The 22,219-nt window shown below is 36.4% G+C and overlaps 1 protein-coding gene, 1 non-coding gene and 1 pseudogene across 4 annotated transcripts in view; all 3 read left to right on the top strand.

Moving 5' to 3' along the window:
* The window catches only part of PHACTR2 (phosphatase and actin regulator 2), a 222,303-nt gene that overhangs the window by 189,340 nt on the left and 10,744 nt on the right, over window positions 1–22,219 (top strand). For all 3 annotated transcript variants that reach the window (XM_015592136.2, XM_015592137.2, XM_006915356.3), the window contains 3 exons: window positions 3,426–3,487; window positions 5,755–5,892; window positions 16,321–16,397. In XM_015592136.2, coding sequence (XP_015447622.1) covers window positions 3,426–3,487; window positions 5,755–5,892; window positions 16,321–16,397 — 277 coding nt within the window. The remainder of the gene's footprint in view (window positions 1–3,425; window positions 3,488–5,754; window positions 5,893–16,320; window positions 16,398–22,219) is intronic.
* Window positions 13,599–13,717, top strand: LOC112482642. The gene has a single exon (XR_003047372.1). It is a non-coding gene; the product is annotated as a 5S ribosomal RNA (ribosomal RNA).
* Window positions 18,498–18,616, top strand: LOC112482630 (annotated as a pseudogene).

Genomic DNA, 22,219 nt, shown 5'->3' with positions numbered 1-22,219 from the left:
GAGTGAGACGCCAAAGTCAACTTCAGATTTGACTTTAGCCTTATTTACTTCCTTTTCCGTTTGTTTAAGCATACTTTTTCTGGAAACAAAAGACACATTTCCAGTCTGGAGAAGCTGATAAGTGGCTTATGATCTCCTGACATAATATTGTATGGCTAAGGGAAGCAGAAAAGAGAACTGACGGAGGTCGTCCAGAGCATTCTGCAGAGCAGTGCCAGGGAGCTGAATGCCGTAGCTTATGACACTTTACTCAGGCCTCTTTGCCTCTGGGTTCTTCCACATAGATTGCTCTTGTTTGTTTGCGTGTTTCATTGCCAGTTTTCATTCAAAAGCAACATGATTGTCTATTTGAAGAGAAGCCTATGTGTGACATGATGTGATTTCTAAGGATGCTTACTTTAATGAGGTTATTTTTTCTTGGCAAACTAAGGAAATTATTCACAGCATTAAATATTTAGCAATCCTCCAACCTAAGCCCATTGCTAGTTTAATAAACATAAGTCAGATGGCAGTCAATGCTAATAGCTTTAATTGGAGACCACAGGACAAATTTTATTTCTTAGTATCATTCCCAGTACCACAGCTTACTTGATTTGTTCCTATTTTAGTGCATCTAGCATTTTAAAATACATATTAAATTATATTTAGCTATGCATTTTAGAACCAGTTTCTTAAAATTGTTAAAATAGAAAGCAAGTTTAGAAGCTTGAAAGGTCAGTTTTTGCTTATCAGGAAAAGTGATGTAGATGGAACATCTTTTTCAGGACAGGGATAAAAGATAAGGATCCTCTCATTCTATTTAGCTGTGACTATAATTCTAGCTATATCTTTTATAGGGCGAAAAATGTATTAGGCTATAGAATTTTGCTTGTATTTTTCCCCAACATTTTATTATGAAATGTTTATTATTAAGTTTTTAACCATAGAGAAAAGTTGAAAGAATATTACAGTAAACACCCATATATATCTACCATTTATATTCTACGATTATCATCTACTTTATCATATCTTGCTTTATCACATATCTGTTCATCCATTGATTCATTTTTTTGATGTATTTCAAAGTAGGTTTATAAATGTATTTTCATTTGTTAAAAACACCCATACAGAAACATGTAAAACAGCAAAAAGAGAAACTCACAGAAAATGTTTGGCCTTTTGAACCCCATTTTATCTGAATTGATGACTCAAGAACATAATACTCCAGTTACTGAAATTTCAGTGCCTTTTCTACTTCTTATAACTCATCCACCAAAAGCTCTGGACAACACTCTCAAGCTCGGCAGCGTTCCTATAGTGCATACCCTGTTAAACCTCGTGTATTGCTTGTGTGTTTATGGCAAATGCTTCCTGTGGCTATTCTGAAATATCCGCCCCTTCTCTGCTCTGATGAGAGTTACTGAGGGCAAGATTTGTCAATGAGCCATGTCACTTCCTTCGTGAACATTCTCCCAGTCTTTTTAAAGTGACCAGAAAAGTTTGCATCCGACTTCATAATTAGCCCTCTAATAAATCCCCTCCCCACAAAAAAGGAAAGAAACATTAAAAAAAAAAACCTCTGAATTTTTTAAAACTAGTTTAAGATATAACCTTGACTCTTTGTAAGAGACTTTTCAGTGACTAACAAGAAGAGCAGTCACGTTGGCTTCCCTCCACCTTCTTCCTCCAACTTCTTTAAAAGTACAATTTCTAATGTGGAAAATGTAAGGAAGTCAGCTCCTGATGTTAAAAAAGAATTCCCAAATGGTAAAATTTGTTTATTTTGCTCCCCTAACTGCAGTTGGCCCTTCTTTTTTTAAAAACGTCACTGGCTGTCACTTAGATGTACAATATGCTTAATAAGGCAAAATTATCTAAGATTCTCATCAAGGAAATGACATTTTATGTATTTCATGAAAACTGGAGAGTTTGTTAGCTTTGAGTCTATTAGATATCCAATTTTTTGTCTTTTAAAAGTACCTTTAAAATGTAACATAATCACTATATAGGAAAAATTGACTGAAATGTTTTAAGGATTGTATTTTTCTTCTTATTAATATCATCATCTAAGGCCTGACCTTGTAAAGCCCTAGTTTGACTCACAGGAACTACAAATTTGGTGTTTGTCTGTTATGTATCATTTACAATCCTTATCTAACTCATACAAGGTAATTATCTGACCCTAAGGGTATATTTTAAAGATGTCAAATGATACCTATATTATTTTCATAGGAAGAAATCTGAGTTATAACCAAATTTATTTGACACTCACAGGCACTTCATGAAAGCATACTAACTAGTTGTTTCTTCTTGCAGGATAATTTCAGTTTATGTTCACTTTTTATCTCAATATTCAGACTGGTCATCCTCTTTCTTATGAATTAAGATTAGTATTTCAGAAGAATATACATACTTTCCCCATCCACATAAGAAAAATTAATAGAGATTTAGCATGTTCAACTAACAAATACAAATATTACAATATTGCATGCTGATATTGTATTCATAATAAAATTAATCTTAGTGGTAAGAAGTTTGTTTGAATTTTAAAAATAAATACAATTAATTATCTCTTCACTCTTTTGGTTGAGCCTTTATAGAGTGATTTTTACTTCAATAGACTTTGTAACAGCACTTTCTAAAAGATGCTTTTTTGTAAGCATTGGTACCCAAAGAGTAAAATCTATGCTCACTTATCAAACAAATGATGAGCTACAGGAAGCAACAGAGAAGTTCATCAAATAAGCAACCATTAAAATTTGAAGGGGTGTTTATTACTTTTAAAATTCTGGACATTTTTCTCTTAGTCCCATCTGTTGGACGCCATTTATTTAAGTTGGCCATTAAATTGTACTACTTGGTAAAGGACCAAAGAAAGACAAGACTTTGGAAAGTCAAAGTCACAAGAAAATAAATCATCTCCATCAACAGCACAACATAACCCCATTCAGAACATTGTCATTGAAAGCAAAGTCCAAAGAAATGATTACATTCTGCTTCTATGAAAAGCAACTCAAACATGCATCACATGGTTCTAATTTGTTCTTTTGACATGTCTCAGATTTTCACATGAAGCCCAGATTCACAGTAAATTTTTACCTGCATTCTGATAAACTGTGCTTATAAGCCCATGAGACGATCAGCAGTGAAAGGCTTTCACCAGAATATGAGCATTATTGTGGTTTTTTCAGAATAGAATAAGAAGTCAGGAAGCAGAAAGGTTTACAACGAGTAAATAAACTAGTCCTGTAAGGAAAAATATCACACACACACACATTAATGATTGATCTTTTTGCAAAATCTTTTGAAACTTTTTAAGGATGTCGGTGGAGTGTTCGATCAATATCTGTTAGAGTCAAATAATTATGGCCTGATCTACTTTTCTAATTATAAAATTATTTGTAGTAACAAAGTCTTCATGCCTCCTCCCCCCCATTAATAAACAGAAAAGAATGAAGAAGAAGAACAAGAAGCAAAAATGGAACTTAAACGCAGACTCAGCAGAAAGGTGACGAAACTCTGACTGTTAATGATCATGTGTGTTTTGAGATACACTTCATTTTTTAACTGTGAATTAGCTCTCTACATGTAAATCTTGTATTTAGGAATAATATTATTTCTATTAGTCTACTAACTGATCATAGACATTAAAATCAATGTAAATTATGTTTATGTTTATAGTTGCATGATATGTTAATTTCGGTGTTAACAATCAAAAGTTTTTAAGTGCATTTAATGTTTGTGAATGTAACATATAATCTGTGTGAAAACATTTTTAAGAGCAAAAAGGAACAAAAAAAATCACACAGATTTCTTCCACTCAGAGATAACCATTATTAACATTTCCGTGTTTAGTTTTAAAAAATGCTAACACTTTCAGTGAATGTAGTCTTGGATATATCAAATAAATATTTTGTTACTATTTGCCACTATTCCATATCGGAGCTGGGCGAGTAATTTTTTTAAGTGAACTTGGTCATCCAGCCTGCCTACTGCAGTGTTACACAAATTGACAAATGGCTCACTTCAGACAGTTGTTTCCACACATTTGTGAAAATAGAAATCTGATACCAGGGCTATTGCTTTTTCCTGTAAATGTAAAAATAGTGATAGTCTTTGGAAAAACTACCAGTTTATATTTCATTATAAATTTTTGTTCAGTAATTCTTCAGGTATACCTTTCACACCTGGATAAGGCAGGATGAGTAAAGTATGACATCTGCAGTGAAGTGTGTGACCTGGCCCACATTTATCTGGGCTGGCTTGAGAGTCCACAGCAAAAGCATTCTAAGAGAGAGAGAAGAAGAGCTCCCTGCCATAGGCGCGGGACAGCCCACGCCACTAATAACTACCCTGTGACTGGCATAGTCCTGAAGAGCAAGACTGGATGACGAGTTTCTGACCTGTGTAGCCACCAGTCACTTGCCTTTTGGGCAGTCCCCAGAGGCAAGGGTTTCTCTTCCTCCTTAACCCCACCTGCCCTGGAGAGGCAGTAAGAAGCTACCAGTATAGATTGGACAGGAACTGAGAGCGTAACAGAACCACTTAGAGTATTCCTTTCTTTGTCCAGTGCCTACCAGGACTTTGTGAAGCAAGAAGGCACTGCAGTTGCCATATCCCAGCCCAGGGGGGCTCAGGGTATAGTGCCAGGCCTTCTAAGAGTCTTCAAAAGCCTTAAATGTTAGAACATTGACTTAGTTCAGCCTCTGGTTTTATTTAAGAGGAAACTGAGGCCCAGGAAATGGTGTGTTTTTGACCAGGAAAATATTTTTTGTGATTGTGCTTAATTTTCCCCAAAGTTGAGGCTATGCAAATAAAACACACCTCCAAGAAAATGGACCCCATGGGTAAAACAGAGGCCTGGGTCTACCTGTCTGACAATACTGAGACATCTCCCAACTCAGAAGAGCCACAAATCTCGATAACGAAGAGTAGGTGATGCCTGCCAACCCGGGGCTGTGTTTCTTTAGTCTCTCAGAACCATCTCTGTCTCATTCTTGGGCTTGAGAAAGGACCAAGAGAGAAAAGCAAATACATACACAGCTGGGTAGATTAAATGTAACTGTAAAATTGAATTTGACAAAGACAACAGGAGGAATCCACATTATTAGAAGTATCTTAAAGATGACAGCTGATTTTTAGTTAGGGCCCCTGAAGTGCTGTTCTCCAGCAAGTCCCCACTCCTTATTCCTGCACATCAGCTTTTCTGGCCAAGGGTAAATGTCAACCTGGGCCTGGATCCTTTGCCTCTCATGGAAGACCGCCATAGGCATACCCTTCACTGGATCATTTCTTTGTCATATGTTGGTGCATTTCTGAATAGACAAGTTTAGTAAAATAGGAGCTAAGATTATAATTCTCATTTCCACAAGTTGCAGGCTTTTTGTCTTGATAATTCAATCCTCAAAACAGCCATCCTATATTTGGATTTCTATTGTGTCTGTGTTGCTTCATGTTCCCTATGTCAGGGATGACAGGCACCTTTATCGCAACAGGCAAGTTGAGGAAAATAGCATAATACAGATGGTTGCTAAAGACTGTGACCTATCTAACAATGATGATTTTTATAGTCTCAAAATTAGGGCACACTGCTTTCTAGTTCTCATTAGAAACTCCCAAGATGCTGCTGCCTTTTCCGTGTTCTTTTTTTTTTTTTTCCGATATCTGAAAGTGACCTTATTTCACTATAACTTTGAAGCTCTCTATAGAAGACTAGCCACCCTGAAGCTGTAAATGGTTTACTGAACTCACCCCTCTGTCCCTTTTCTCCTGCAGCTCAGCCTGAGACCCACAGTAGCAGAGCTACAAGCTCGAAGGATCCTGCGGTTTAATGAGTATGTAGAAGTCACTGATTCTCCCGACTATGATCGCCGGGCAGACAAGCCCTGGGCCAGGTTGACACCTGCAGACAAGGCAAGAACTCTAGTAGCTTTAGCCATGACCTGATTTACTTATGATTTTATTGCTTTTCTAAAAGCCCCAATCCTCACCTATCCCCAGCCAGTCATCCTAGGAGACTAGATATTAGCAAATATCCCAATAATTTTTTGACTTTGATTACTTATGTGATAGATTTAGTAATATCGATGTAGTTCTTTGAACTAAGTCTCTGGAGAAAACTAGTTCTTGTAACCATGTAACCTGCCTGTATTCAAACCTGAATTTTGTTTTGGGGGTGTAGGGGGAGTGAGAGCAAGCCTTTCCCATAGCCATGATTTATCCTTACTCTTAGAAAATATAACTTATACTCAGTTATTATTTTAAAGGGATATAACAGTGGGAAAGGTATTGATCTATGTCAAGACCGGTGCACATTTTCTATAAACAGTCAGAGAATAAATATTTTGGGCTTCATGGGTCATGGAGTCTTTGTTGCAATGGCTCAGGTCTGCCATTGTAGCATGAAAGCAGCCAGAAATAACATGTAAGTAAGTAGATGTGTATGCGTTCCAATAAAAACTTTATTTAGAAAAATAGATGGTGGGTCAAATTTGGCCTGCAGGGGGCATGGTTTTCCAACTTCTAATCTATGTCATGGCTTACAGTTAAGAAAAACTGAAATATTTAGAGGATTCTATCATGGAGAAAGACTAGTTATTTTATGGGTACTATCATTCTATAGCCAAAGAATTTTGCCAACTATCTGTTTTTAAATTCTTCACTTTAAGATTTTCCTCATATCCCAAAAAATGATTTCTAATTTTTGTCTCTAAGCAAAATTTGATATTGAATAAACACACATCACACCCAGTCTGAATGCTAGAACTAGATATTTAATTATACTCTGTGCTGACTGACACTTTTTAATAGGAGGCTTCATTCTGTAAAGCACCTACTATGTATGATGTCTTATTTTCTGTGTAAAGCATATCTCTTTTCATTTATTTGTGTGCATTTCAATTTCTTTCATTAATGCCTTATAATGTTCAATGTGCAGGTCTTTCACTTCCTTGGTTAAATTTATTCCTAGGTATTTTTTTCTTTTTTTTTTTTCACTCCATAATTCTAGTAGCGTTTTTTTTAATTTATTTATTTAAATTAGTTTCAAGTGTACAGTACATTGTTTTTGTAAATTTCTCCTTCTGCTAGTTCATTATCAGTGTACAGAAACACAACAGATTTTTGTGTATTGATTTTGAATCCTACAACTTTGCTGAATTTATTTGTTAGTTCAGTTTTTTGATGGATCTTTAAGGTTTCCTATATGTTATATCAGGTTATCTGAAAATAGTGACAGTTTTGCTTCTTCCTTTCCAGTTTGAGTGCCTTTCTTTCTTTTTCTTGCCTAATTGCTCGGGCTAAGAATTCCAGTACCATGTTGAATTAGAGTGGTAAGTGTGGGCGTCCTTGTCTTGTTCTTGATCTTAGAGGAAAAGCTTCCAGCTTTTCGCCCTTGAATATGATGTTAGCCGTGATTTTGTCTTCTATGACCTTTATTATGTTGTGGTACGTTCCCTCTATACCCAAATCTGGTAACTACAGATATGATCTCTTTTGGCATGAGGTTCTTTTTTTCTTTTCTTTTTTTAGATTCCACATTTAAATAAGATCATATTGTACTTGTTTTTCTCTGTCTGACTTATTAAATTTAGAACAGTGCCCTTAAGGCATGGATTTTGTTTGTTTAAAAAAAATTTTCCCATACCAAAGTCATAAATGTATTCCCTAATTCTGTTTCCTAAAATGTTTATAGTTTTGCTTTTATATTTAAGTTCTTCATTTACCTAGAATTGATATTTTGAGAAGGTATGAGATATGCCTTTAGCTTAGTTGATCGTCCTTGGTTTGTTTTCTATGTTGCTCTTTGCTCTTTTATCTTCTTCCTTCCAATTTTTTTAACTTTATTTGGCTGTTCTTTTCTAACATAAGATGGACTCTCTAGATCAGCAGTCCCCAACGTTTTCGGCACCAGGGACTGGTTCTCTTATGAGAATCTAATGCCTGATGATCTGAGGTGGAGCTGAGGCTGTGACACTAGCTAGCACTGGGGAGTGGCTACGAACACAGATGAAGATGCGCTCATTCTCCAGCCACTCACCTCCTGCTGTGCAGCCCGTTTCTAACAGGCCAAGGAACAGTACCATTTCACGGCCAGGGTGAGGAGGTGGGGGAGGGGGTTTGGGGACCCCAGCTCTAGGTCATTAATTTTCATCCTTTCTTATTTTCTAATGTAAGCACTAGAGGCTTTAATGACCCTGTATGTCAGTAGTTCTCAATGTTAACTATAATTGCAGTCACCAGGCGAGGTTTAAAAATTCTGATACCTAAGTCTCACCTCCAAAGATCCTGATTTAATTTGTTTGGAGTGTGACCTTAAGCACTGGGATTTTTCCTGTTAATATGCTCAAAGACCAAGCTCATTAGTCTCATTCAGATTTCTGTATCTTTACTCATTTATTGTTTTGTTTTGTGAGTTTTTGGTTTGTTGTTCATCTATTGGGTACCAAAAAAGAGATACGTTGAATCTCCCACTGCATTTATGGGTTTTTTCCTTCTCTTTATACTTCTGTTAATTTTGCTTCATATATTCTGAGATCGTGTCAGTAGATGTATATATGTTTAGAATAATTACATGTACCCAATGAAACCTTTATTATGAGACTCTTTTAGGAAGTGCTTTTTGTTGTGAAGCCTGTTTTATCTTACATTATTTTTAAACTAGATTATTAAGATAAGTTTTTTTAGACCACCTTAGTACTACGATTCAGGCTATAAACCCATTTGAGGGTTGACTTATTTAAATTCTCAGGGTAAATTTCCTCCTCTCTTCTCACTTTCTAAGTACCAACATGCATATTTTTTTCCTGTACTTTGGGGGTCATAAATTTTAGTTCACCCTTATACTGAGGGTATGCCATATGAGCTTCACTTTATGGCTGGAAGATCATTTATTAGACTTTCCCTCTTGGGTGAGTTTCATCTCTGGTCTTCAGTATCTCACCAGGCTATGAAAATGACGGCTTAAAGTCACCAGATTTAACACAACAGATGCTCTCAGGGTCAAGGCCAGTTTCAGTGCTCTGCTTACCTTATTTCTCAGGGCTTCATCTTCATTTATTCCTTTTCATTAAAGTATTCTTCTTTTACCAGCCAATCAGTACATTTAAGATGATTTTTAAATATTATTTTCAGCATTTTAGTTACTATTAAATAGAAGAACTAGTCAAGGCACCTGGTTTGCCATTTTGCAAGAAATAGCATACACCTTTACACAGGTTTTCTTCTGTCATCCTTTCCTTTCAATTGTAGGCTTTCGGTCGCACACCTCTCATTTACTGACTCCTAGTCTACCCTATTCCAGTCACCATTTCTGTGCCATGAACCATTCCAAAACTTAGTGGCTGAAAACAACTATTTTGTTACATCTAACCAATTTTATAGATTGGGGGTTTAGTCAGGGCACAGGTAGATGATTCTTCTGCCCTTCATTGGTTGACTGAGGTTACTCAGTGTTACTCAGCTGACAAATGCGCTGCTGGGGAGAGTCTGAGATGGCTTCTTCCCGTGGCTTGTGTCTTGGTGAGGATGGCTCAGAGGCTGGACTTAGCTGGGGCTATCTATGAAAGCACCTACACATGGCTTCTTCAGCATGGTGGCCTCGGAGTTCTTTCTCAAGACAAGTGCCCCATGAGAACCAGGTAAAAGCTGCATGACCTTTTCTGACCCAGCTTTGAAAAGTACCAAACCTCTCACTTCTACCACATTCTGTTAGTTACAGGCAGGTCAGAGGGTCAGCCCAGCATCAGGGAGGGAATTAGCCTCCACCTCTGGATGGAGCATGGCAAAGTCATGTTGTGAGCTAGACTTATTATTGCTGCCATCTTTGGAAAATACAATTTGCCACACCCACCATTCTCAGCTATCTTGTTATGCAAATGTCGAACTTCAGAAAGGCAGGTATGAGGTAGCCAAGTAAATGAGTAAAAGTCACAGCAGGTAACAAAATGTACAAGTAGTGAGAGTCTAAATGATTAACCACTCTCATATGGAAACTAAATTTTCACTACCCTAAAACTAGTCCTTTCTAACTCTTGTCTGTTGTTAGAAGGTAAAGCTTGTCCATCTCTAGCTATAACAGAGAGGATTTTTCTTTTAATTTTATGTTCAAACAAAAATAGATTCTTGTGCTGGATTTCTAGGCTTCAGGGGAGAAGTGTGTGGTCACATTTTCTTTTGCAGACTTCATGTCCAGAAATATTTTGAAGGCACGTGAATTTCTCCATATTCCCCGCAGGTCAAACCTTGAGCCCCAGAGCACAGGCAGAGCCCCTCCCTATTGAAATATGAGGCTCATTTTCTCCTGAGACTTTTTAAGGTCTAAAGAACAGCATTTTTAGAACTGGATTTGTTTTGTGGTATTTTTTTTACCTTTTGAAGAAAAATAAGAATAATTTCTTTTAGACTAAAAATAAATGTATTTCTTTAAGATAGAAAATAGAAAAATGCAACAATTTAAAGTACTATTAATGGGTAGTTGTATATACACAAGTGACACATGTTCATTGGCAAAAATCAGAATATTCAAAAATACAGAAAGAAAAAATAAGAATTGTAATATGTATCAATGCATTGGATTTTTAAGAATTTCTAAAAATAGTTTTCTACCAAACACTGAAAAAATAGTTTCTTTTAGATGTTAAAAAATGAGTATAATGAAATGTTACTTATTACCCATAGATACTAAAATTATTAATGGTCTTAATGTGTATTTTATTTTAGATTGAAAATAGCATGCACTAATTATTATTATAAGAAGGATTTCTGTTTTTCTGTTGTTTACCTTAAAATAAAACATTTCATAATTTATATTGATAAGATTCAAAGTACGTAATATATTTTATTCAACACGTTAATTGGTATTAAAATCTGCGATTTAACTTTCGTAGTAGAAAGTTTTATTCTTTTAGCTTTTGAACTATATATTCCATTAAAAAAAATATCGAAAGTAAATATTTCCACCTCTGTTCTCAAACAATGAACTTCCTGCCAGCCTCAATGAGCCATCCCTTCTCTCTCTTTTCTTAGTATTATTTTCTTAGCCCCACTAAGACACCTTGTTGCATTTTAAAAAGTGTAAACTTCAGCCATAAAGAAAAAGATAAGTAGCCAATCAGTCAATAATCAATCAATGTCCATTCCATGGAAACACTGTGCTGGTGCTGCTGGGAATCGCACAGATCTCATAGCCTTATTAAACTTTCTAAATTGGGAAAGAGAAATAGTGATAGAAAGGCCTTATTCATTGTGAATTTGATTGAGCTTAATTCACCTTTAAAATAGATTTTTTAGTTTTAGAAGGTGTGCGCTTGGGTGGAGCACTAGAAACAGATACACATATGGTAAGATACAGATGCCCTCTGTCTGTGTCTGTGCTGAAGTAGAGAAAGAGCCCTAAGTTGACAGGTAGAGCTAGAGAAGGCATCAACTTGGCCTGGAGACTGAGGCTCACACTGCAGTTGCCATCTCCCTGGGGTAGGCTGTAGCTCCATGGTAGAGTAGAGGGTAGGCTTTGGAGCTGGTACGTATGGATTTGATTCCAGACTTAGCCACTAGGTAGTTATTTGATCTTGGCCAAGTCCTTTAACTAGAATTTCCACACTAGGGTAGAGTCAGATATCTATCTTGAGAATTAGGTGGAGTATCTAGAGTTCCAGCTCTAATAGTAGCTCTTACCTGTCTTACATTCATATCAGACTTGATACTCTAAGCTTTGTTCTCCATTGGTGACATTCTCACTATTCATTCATTCAATGTACAGTCTAGTCTAAAATTATCCAGTGAGAGAATCCAGAATTTTGAGATGATACGTGGAGTTATCCAACAGGTTTCTCAGTAATCAGTAATTAAAAATTTTATAGTATATTAAATATTATCCTAGATAAACTGGTCATAGAGATGAATAGAATATTTTAACCTGTCAGGAACACACTAACTAAACGGGTCCCAGAAAAGACTGAAATTTTAATTCTAAAGGAAGATATTTTTTGGCCTGTTTGTGGTTGCCCTGGCAGCAGAACACATTTACCCATGACATTGAGCTAGACGAATAGTCAGGAATTCCCTCTGAGTTCCATATCAGATTGTTATCAAAGAAACAAACAAAGACATCAAAATGATGGGAATTCTAATTAATCCTGGCTTCATAGCTCGTGTTATTTGAGAGGGCAACAGAGTCCGTATTTTCAACAAATTGCCTGTTGCTTCCGGCCAGGCTGACTCCTGAGCTTGCTGGGAACGATTAAACAGACCTTCTGACACCACTTGTCAATTTTAAATTTAGTTTCGGTCCTTTTTGTTTCCCTTCTCCTCTCTGTAATTCTCATAATACCAAAAAATATTACATATTTGGTGTCAGTGTTATCTCCTCAGGGCTTGTTTTGTTTCAGTTCTAGAAATACTTAATTTCAGCTCAGTTACTTCCCATTGCGGCTCCAACCCAACACGGTTAAGGCTCCAGTGCCACGTCAACCTGCCTCTTTCTATCCCATATCCTACAGTTACGTGAATAGTTATTAGGCCTAAAATCTGGTCTTCTTTGTATAGAAAAGAGTTAAAATTATTGTGCATGTATTTATTTCACTAACATAAAGGGTCTTAACTATTTTTTTTTCTCTCTCATAACACTCCCAGAAAACCTTCTCTTTAGATAGTAAGAAAGTAATTCTTGGAATAAAAGTGTAGTCATTTTTCAGTGAACTTTTAAAATTAGTATTGCAGTTCTTTAACCGCATACATTTACATCTTGCTGATATATTTTTTCAAGCAACTAGTTCCTATAATTTCACATCACGTTTATTGCCTGTAGCTGACTTGTCGTTTCTCATTACAAACCAGCTCTTAGAGATCTGAGCCAATTATCTGATGATTTAGGCTCTGAAACTCATTTTATTAGAAAGAGTGGAGGACTTGAAATAAGAAAACCTGTGCATACGTCCCATCTTTGTACTTTAATGTCCATTTGATATCTAGCAAGTCATTCGAACTCCATATTACTATATGTGAGATGAAAGTCTTGAAATCGCATCCGGGTTATCAACCGCTTTGTAACAAACTACTCCAAAACTTAATGACTTAAAACAACCATCTTGTTTTGCTCACAATTTTGTGAGTTAGGAATCCAAGAGGAGATCAGCTGGTCGGTTTGTTTCTGATCTACATGGCATCAAGTAAGGTGCCTGGGATTAGAGAATCTACTTCTAAAATGGCTTCTTCACTAACTCATCTTTGCCTTGTTGCTCCTTGGCTGCTCTCTGTATCCACATGGCATCCCATCCTCCAGCACCTCTGCTTAAACCTTAGGTTTCTTATAGTGTGGTTTCTTGAGAGTAGGTGTATTTTTGACATGGCAGCTGGCTTCCAAGAAGAAGGAAGCAAAAGATGCTAGGCCAGTTAAGGGCTATATCCCAGACTGTCACAGCCTCACTTCTGCTGTGTTCTGTTATTCAAAGCAATCACAGAACTCACCCAGATCCAAGGCCAGGGAGAGAGACGCCACCTCTTGGCAAGGGAATGGCGAGGTCACATGGCAGATGAGCATGTGGGATACACCCGTAAATATTGAACTGGCTCTCTTGGAAAAAGTGTATGCATTGTAAATGTTATTAAATATGAAGGATGTAATCTACAGCCATGCTACCCTGAACACACCTGATCCTGTCTGATCTCGGAAGCTAAGCAGGGTTGGGCCTGGTTAGTACTTGGATGGGAGACCACCTAGGAAGACCAGGTACTGTAGGCGTAAAAAAAAAAAAGAATGAATGAATGAATATGAAAGATGTGTAGCACACAATTTACAATTAAAAATAAACTATATAATACTCTTTTTTGTAGATTCCATTTCCCAACTGATTCTCAAAGAATGCTTTCATTGATTTTTGCCACAATCTTAGATCAGTAGCCAAGCTACTATTAAGGACTTTGCCTTATTTGTCTTTGAGTCTTCTTTTGTGACATTATTTGTTGTACTTAGTAGACTCTCTATAAATAAAAATGCAAGAATTGTTAGCCACAGTCACAAACTAAAATTTAATTCATTTTTTTCAAAAGCTTCAGAATAATGACATTTTATTGAATACTTACAGTGTACAAAGCACTTTCAAATATGTTCTTAATTGATTCTTATAATGTTGTGAGGAATTTTTAGCCCCATTTTCCAGAAGGAAAACAGGTTTTGGAGCAAAGTAACTCACTGGGGGTAGCACTGCTGCTGAAGGCATAGGTAAGACTAAGACTAGGATCTATGACTTCTGACTCTGAGTGGACCACTTTCCATTTGCTCTGCTGAAACCTTACATTCAGAGGAGAAATTTAAAATGAACATAGATTTGTACTTCTTTAACCCTTCACTGCTTTCTCCCAGCCTCCCACCTGCCTCCCCTCTGGCCATCACCCAGCTGTCCTCTATATTTGTGGTCTGTTTTCGATTCATTTTTCTTTTCTGTTCCTTAGATTCTGCATATCGGTGAAATCATATGGTATTTATTTTTCTTTGACTTATTTCGTTCAGCATAATCACCTCTAGGTCATTCCATGTCATTTCGTTGCAAATGATAGGATTTCATTTTTTTGTGGCTGAGTAATACTCCATTGTATATATGAACCATAACTTCTTTATCCAATATCTGTTGATGGGCATTAGGTTGCTTCCATATCTTGGCTATTGTAAATAGTATTGCCATGAACATAGGGGTGCATAGATCTTTGCAAATTATTGTTTTGGTTTTCTTTGGGTAAATACCCAGAAATGCAATTGCTGGTTCAAAAAGTAGGTCCATTTTTAACCTTTTGAGAAACCTCCAGACTGTTTTCCATAGCAGATGTACCGATTTGCAGTTCCACCAACAGTGGGTGAGAGGGTCAGGGGATGGGGAGCACAACATAGAGAATGCAGACAGCAGTAAGGTAATGGCTCTGTGTAGAGCCAGAGGGAAGATAGAGTAATCAGGGGGATTGTTTCATAAACTATATAAATGTCTAACCAATGGACTGTATACTTGAAACTAATTTAAAAAATAAGAAAAATAAAATCAAATGAACACAGAGATAGGATTCTCTGCCATAATCCATATTAAAAAACTCCTTTCAAGGAAGGCTTTTTGATAAATGTTAATCGGAAATTGCATAGAGCATCTTTGCAATTTCAGCTCCTGGTTCTAGGTACCAATTTGTACAGTGATTTAAAAAATATATCTTCACTGTTGATCTCACTGGTGCGGCAAGATGTATAGTCTTAATGCAGGGAACTCGGGTCCACAGACATCCCTCTTCTTGCTTCACCTCTTCCAAAAATCAGTAGCAAGAATTATTGCCACAGTTCCCAGCTACAGGCTCCCCATAGAAGCTACAGGGACTGAGGAATTATATGAAGAGATGAGGCAATCTGTGACAATGGGATTTAAAGATAATGTTGAAAGGAGCATTGGGAGAAAAACCTGTGTATTGCAGAGTGACAGGTATTAAGGAAGAAAGCCAGAGAGGCCTCAGGGCTTTCCTCTTTTTTCCTTTTCTAGTATTTATTATCTTCCCTCTACAAAGTAGATTTTCATATCTCTCAGTGAAGTCATTCTGTGTGGTTTGTAATGTCATTCTGTGTTTTGGCTGAAGAGTCCATTTTTCAAAGAGATTATGGAGCTGTTTTTATTTGTATTTTTAAATTTATATGAAGAAACCATTTTTCGTAGAAAAATTAGGAAATAAAGATAAACACAAAGTTGAAACCAAAAACCATCCATTGTCTAGCCACTATAGTTAATAGATAATAAGTAATGTTAACATTTGATGAGTATCTCATCAAACCCCAGCACTTACATGGCACGCATTATGTGTTTGTTAAATAATAATAGTGACGGCATTCTGTTCGGTATTTTTTTTTTTTTTTTGAGTGCCTTTAAGTGCTGTGCTGGAATTTTTAATTCTAATTGTCTTAAGTTTCATTATTAAAGACTGAATAGCAACTGCCTTCTCTAATGCTCTGTGGCAGCTAGTCAGAGCCATGTCACTATGGTATAACTGCAGAACTTTAATAGGAAAATGATATTGTTGCTCAGAAAATCTCATGACCTGCACTATCTTTGTGGTCATCGAGGGTAGGGGATGTGTGTGACTCATCAGTTGGACCCCTGGCGCCTCTCTGCCTTGTCATCGACAACTTGAAGGTAATCCATCCTAGTTCTAGTTTGGCTATAGCATGATATTACATTTATCGTAACTTTACCTAGTAGAAATTAGAAATGCCTTTTTCCAAGAAATTCCTCAAGAGAGGGTCTGCTTTGTTGATGTAGAATATGCCAGGAAATATGTGACCTAAGTAACAATTCTGTTTATCTGTTTTCTCCTATTTAGGCAGCAATAAGAAAAGAACTAAATGAGTTTAAAAGCACAGAGATGGAAGTTCACGAAGAGAGTCGACAGTTTACAAGGTAGGTAGACAAAATACAGTTTAGGATATTAAAAATGATTACGATGGTAAATTTTATGTCACATGTATTTTACCACAATTAAAAATTTTTTAAAAAAATACAGTTTAGGACAAAGTATGGTTACCAGAGAGGAAGTAGGGTTGGGGGAGAATGAAGAGGGTAAAGAGGGTCAAATATATGGTGGTAGAAGGAGACTAGACTTTGGGTGGTGAGCACACAATGTGATTGATACACAAATGATGTATTTCAGAATTGTACACTTGTAATCTGTATAATGTTATTAACCGATATCATCCCAATAAATTTAATTTTTAAAATACAGTTTAGCATAATACCATCTAATGAACATTTCTAAAATTAAGTCTTTTCTTGTTTTCTTTCAAAGAAGTATGATTCATTCTAAAGGGCTATGTTCTGGTTCCTTTCTTAGTTTTATTTTCTGGGCCAGAAGACAAATTCCAGCATTATTTGTTCTGCTCTTAAAGAGACTCAGGTGAAGTTTTATTTCCAGAACAGATACTGGCGAAAGCCAGTGTAGGCACAAATGTGTCTGCTTTGGGCTCACAGTAGACATAATCTTAGGACACAAACTCAATTTTCAGAGGACATAACTTAGAATAGTAATCTAATTTTCACTGGTGCCACAGAAGATCACTATAATCCTACCATTTTTCCTCTCCCAGCACCTTTCTGTTTCACAGCCTGCTAAAACCAGAAGGACCCTGGGTGACCATGTAGTCTGACCCCACACTTCATAGGTGTTCTGTTTATTTCTATCTCACGGGTTTACGTGCTTTACATTATATAACAGGTGTGTCCCTAAAGTTCTGCATGCCAATCAAATCTTTAAAAATAGAATTGTTAAAAAACATACCAGGACAGAAGATTATGTGTAGAAGACCATAGCAGGTCTTTCTGGAAAACAAATACTGATCCTCTAGCTTAGAAACAGCCTCTGTAAGGCAACCATACATCACGGTGCTTCTGTTTCAGCAGTGGTTCTTGTTGATGGTGGTGTTCCCTACTGGGAAGCATGTCACATGATTAAAGGAGTAGTGGCATCACCTCATGATTTAATAGCAAACCTCTCCCTGCAATACACGGGGCCTACATTGATCTGTAGTTATTGCTCCTGTAATAATGACTGGTGTGCAGAAGAAACTCCCTTTTCGCCTAGGGGTATTTCTTATTTGTTTTGTTTCTTCCTATATCATGTTTATTTATAAATGCATGTATTGCTTTAAGACATCTTAAGTGTATAGATTTTTCTCTAGTCAAAAGGCTTCGTACTATCGTAATTTACTCTTGGACCCATCATATGCCAATATCAAGCCAGATCTATTTGTCTTCTCTTTTTCTCCCTTCTACTTCTGGGATCAGAAAAAGTTCATACTAATATCCGACCCCTTTGGTCACACTTCCCTCATAAAGTTGATAATCGTAAGGTGTCTTGGTATGTATGATGACATCAAGCTGGCTGGGACCTCGGGGCAACTGGAGCATGTGTTCGTGTCATTGAGTCCTGACCCATGAGATGCACTCTCAACGCAGCCTTTCTCATTCAGGATAGTCTTACTTCTGCATAGCTTTCTTAGAAATCATAGTCTCTGGTTACTCATTTTCATATGATCTCAGTATATGAAGAACAAATTATAATAAAAAAATAATAAAAATTTTAAAATGCCTCTTTATGGAAGTTCTCATTTTATGAAAAGTAAACATTTTTACTGGACAAGGTTCTTTCTCTTCTGTTATGCCTTACAAGGAAGTAAGAAGAAAATAGGGTGCAGGGAGAACTTAAGGTCATTTCTTTTTTATATATATATTTTTATGTGCGCAAATAATATATAATCTAATTAACATTCAAACAGTGCAAAACTCTATCAAATAAAAATGAAAATTCCCTTCACTCCTTTCCCCAACTTTATTCCTATTCTCACCAATAACCACTGGTGAAAGTTTGGTGTGGGCCCTTCAAGACATTTTTCTATGCATTTACAAATATATATGTGTGTGCATAGCTATGATATGTGTGTGCATACATGTTTGCATTTGTGTACACCTCGGTCACACACAAACAGTATCTAGAAAATCTTTCCAGTCTACAGCCTTGCCACCCTGAACGTGCCTGATCTTGTCTGATCTCAGAAGCTAAGCAGGATTGGGCCTAGTTAGTACTTGGATGGGAGACCACCGAGGAATACCGGGTGCTGTAGGCATTAAAAAAAAAAAATCTTTCCATATTAGTCCAGATCTCATTCATTTGAATGACTCTATGGCATTTCATAGATAACATACCATAGGTTATTGAACAATTATCCTATTGATGGACGTTTATGGAATTATTAATCTTTCAGTAGTAAAACAGTGCTGCCTTGACTTCATAAATGTATCTTTGTGCACACACACCAATATTTCTGTAGTAGTCCCCTAAGTGGATTTGCTAGGTCACTGGATATGTATGTTTTACATTTTGAAAGATACCATTTAGTGACTTACAGTTTATAAGCATGCCTGGTCTCCTCACTCTCATTTGGGGGTGATGGTGGTGGTGAAGGGTCTATATTCTAAGGAATGAATATTAATATCCTATTTCACTGATTTCTGTAAGGTTGGGCATCTTTACATACCTTTATTGACCTTTTTTTTTATTTTATTCTTTGATTTGCCTTGACTAATTTTTTTTAGGTTGTTTATCTTTTTTTATATGGATTGGTAAAAACTCAGATATCGTGGCTGTTGGCCTTTTGCTGCATGCCAAGATATTTTCCCAAAATCTATTGCTAACATTTAAACTTTTTTATGGTCTTTTGTTTAAATGTTTGCAGATTCTTATTTGTCTGTATTGTTACTTTTGTACTTCATTGTTTTGTCCCGTATGGTGAGAGGCCGAGATTATAAAAGTATTATCTTCAGTTTTTATATGTGCTTTTTTTTTATACTTCGATTTCCATCCATTGGGCATTTATATGTGTGTGTGATTTAAGAGAGTAAAGTACTTTGTTCTAAACCAGTAGTCAATTATCCTAGTGCCACTTATTTCCCCCTAGATGTGAAATTCTTTTTCTTCACACATGGGTTAGTTTCCAGATTTTTTATTGTGTTCTAACAAGCTATTATCTATCCTTGCACTGTGTCACACTGTTTCATTAGAATAAGTTTTTAGTATATTTTTATATCTGATAGGGTACTTTCCCACCTTCAAAATTCTATCAGCTATTTTTCTGTATTTACTCATCTACAGAAATTTAGCGTATGCTTGTTGTTTCCCATAAAATAGTCTATTGATATCTTCATTGTTTAAGTAAATATTGATAGATGCAAATAGGGATGCACCGCATTTCAAAAGAAAATTATAGGCTTTTTTTTTTTCCTCCAGTAACAGCTGATATCAAGGGTTAGCTTTAAGTTTTCCAAAAAACATATTGATTAACACTTTAAAATGTCTTTCCAGATAAGGAAAAATTAAATATTCATATCACCAAGATAAATATGCCTTGCTTAAGTATTCCTAAAAACTTGGCAGTAAAGCAAATGTCTGCTGCTATTTTTCCATTAATTTATATTACATCATTAGACTTGTATCTCAGTACAGAAATATTTTGGCTCTGAGACTTATAAAAATCATGCTTATAGTTTTCAGATTATTTTCAGTATTTCTTTTAAGAAGAAAAAGTTTGTTAAATATTGCTGTATCTGATCAAAATAAGATTTAAAAAGATGATAATGTTTTGCATTTAGAAAATTGCTCATGTAGAAGATTGTGGTGCTCTTAGCACCAGCCATCCTTGGAGGGAATAAACATGCTGTGGACCATTACTTAGCCCTTAAATGCAACCTAGATATAGAACAGCTCGCTTATTAGCTCTTCTTATTAGTGCCAGACATTATCTACTTATATCAAGTAATCCTTCCCTTTAAAACCTAAATCTATTAACTCCCGAGGGATTTGAGGTGGTTAAAAGGGTTAAGACAGTCTTGCTCCCTCTGCCCAGGCACCTCTTTATCCAGAGATAATCTCCCATACAGTGACGTATTCGTCCACTCTGAAAGGATCCATTCCCATATGTAGCTTCCTTTGCTTCCGTATCTCTGGAAAGAGACACAACAAGCTAATAACATTGGTGGCCCCTGGAGAGGGGAGTTGGGTGACTCGGGGCAGGCATGGGACGGATTCTTTTCACTGCTCACCCTTTCGAACCTTTTGAATTTTTGATACATAAAAATTTATTACCCAGTCAAAAATAAACATTTAAAAGGAAAAACAAAGTATCTATTCCCTACTCTTTCAGTAAATGAAGATTTCATCACGATGGCTTTTCTTGAATAATGTGCTGACACTAACATTAATTGTGATACTCTTGCTATTGGTGTACCAAGAAGACACCCATGATGGTTTTTCTTGAATAATGTGCTAGCACTAACATTAATTGTGACACTCTTGCTATTGGTGTGTCAAGAAGACATCTCCGAAAGCTCCATCATGGAATACATTCTGGGACATGTTTGGTCTGTAATGGTGAAGTGTTGTAGTGAGTCATCCTTTCTTCTAATTGCCCCAGTTTCTCGCAGTGTTTTCTAGATAGCTCTCTGAAATTGGCATGCATTCTAGAGCCTTGTAACAAGAGTAAGGACAGGAGGTCCCTATTCACCCTGTGGCCTGAGAAGGTCCAAGCTCTAACCTTGGTTCCTTAGAACACTTGCTGCTTGTTTGGCCACATCCTGTATTTTCTCTGCCTGGCAGCTGTCCACCCATACCCACTGTTCAGAATCCAAAAGGCCATTTGAAGGGCTATGTACTATTAAATGGGGCCCTTACGTCCTGGAAAGAGATCACCATGGCAAAGAAAAGCCACTTCTCTTTCCATGGTAAATGGAATGTCTGCTGTTTAAAATAAGTCTCCAAATTATAAAAGCACATTGTAAGAAAGGTCAAGTTTTACTTGAAAACTCAACTTTAAAATGGCTACAGCTGAGTCGTAAGATTATGGGTAATTTTTGTTCTGAAAATTCTGTTTTCCAATTTTTTTAAGTGGCAACATGTATCAGATTTATAATCGAGAGAGTATTACTTTTAAAAAATGGCTTTGAATTTTGTAAATGAGAACATTTTTTTAGAGTGTGCAATGTAGTACTTATATTAAAGGATATCAAAGATTTATAGAATCATTGAATTGGTGCTCTTGGAGTGAAAATGGGCCTCAAAGGATTATTGGCATAATGTTAAGTGGAAAAATCAAGATACTCTCTAAATGTATATTTAGCAATGGTGTGTCTTATTTAAAATTTGGATGCATAGAAAAAATTAGGAAATGACTTCAAAAACTCTTAATGGTTTGTTATAGAGTGGGGTTGTCTTTTTTTTTTTTCTTTTCTCTACTTTTCAAATTTTCTTAATACGGTTATATTGAAGTGTGTGTGTGCGCGCGCGTGCGCGAGTGCGCGCGTGTGTTTAAAGTGGTTATCTATCTTATGCTATACCATTTTGAGGTATTACTCTCTTATATGGATTTACAGATGAAGTAAACCACTCCTTCATCTTCTGGATATGCTTATCAAAATGTGACATGGCAGGTACTACACAGGGGACCAGTATAAAATCTCAGGGTCCTCCAACAGAGGAGTGAGAAGGCCAATTGCGCAATGATACTTTCTTTCATGGGTGCTCCATTTACTTGCTACCTGGACAGAAACTAAAAAGAGTTGCAAAATGCCGCTTTAATCACCAGAGTTGAAAGCACAGATAGGTCAGTATTCAAAATAATAAAATCTTGTCCAACATTGGGCCTGGCTTCTGAGGTCAAACAAGGACCAGCGGTTCA

The sequence above is a fragment of the Pteropus alecto genome, unplaced genomic scaffold (assembly GCF_000325575.1).
Source record: "Pteropus alecto unplaced genomic scaffold, ASM32557v1 scaffold185, whole genome shotgun sequence".
Taxonomy (NCBI): Eukaryota; Metazoa; Chordata; class Mammalia; order Chiroptera; family Pteropodidae; genus Pteropus; species Pteropus alecto.
This window is presented reverse-complemented; position numbering and strand designations above follow the sequence as displayed.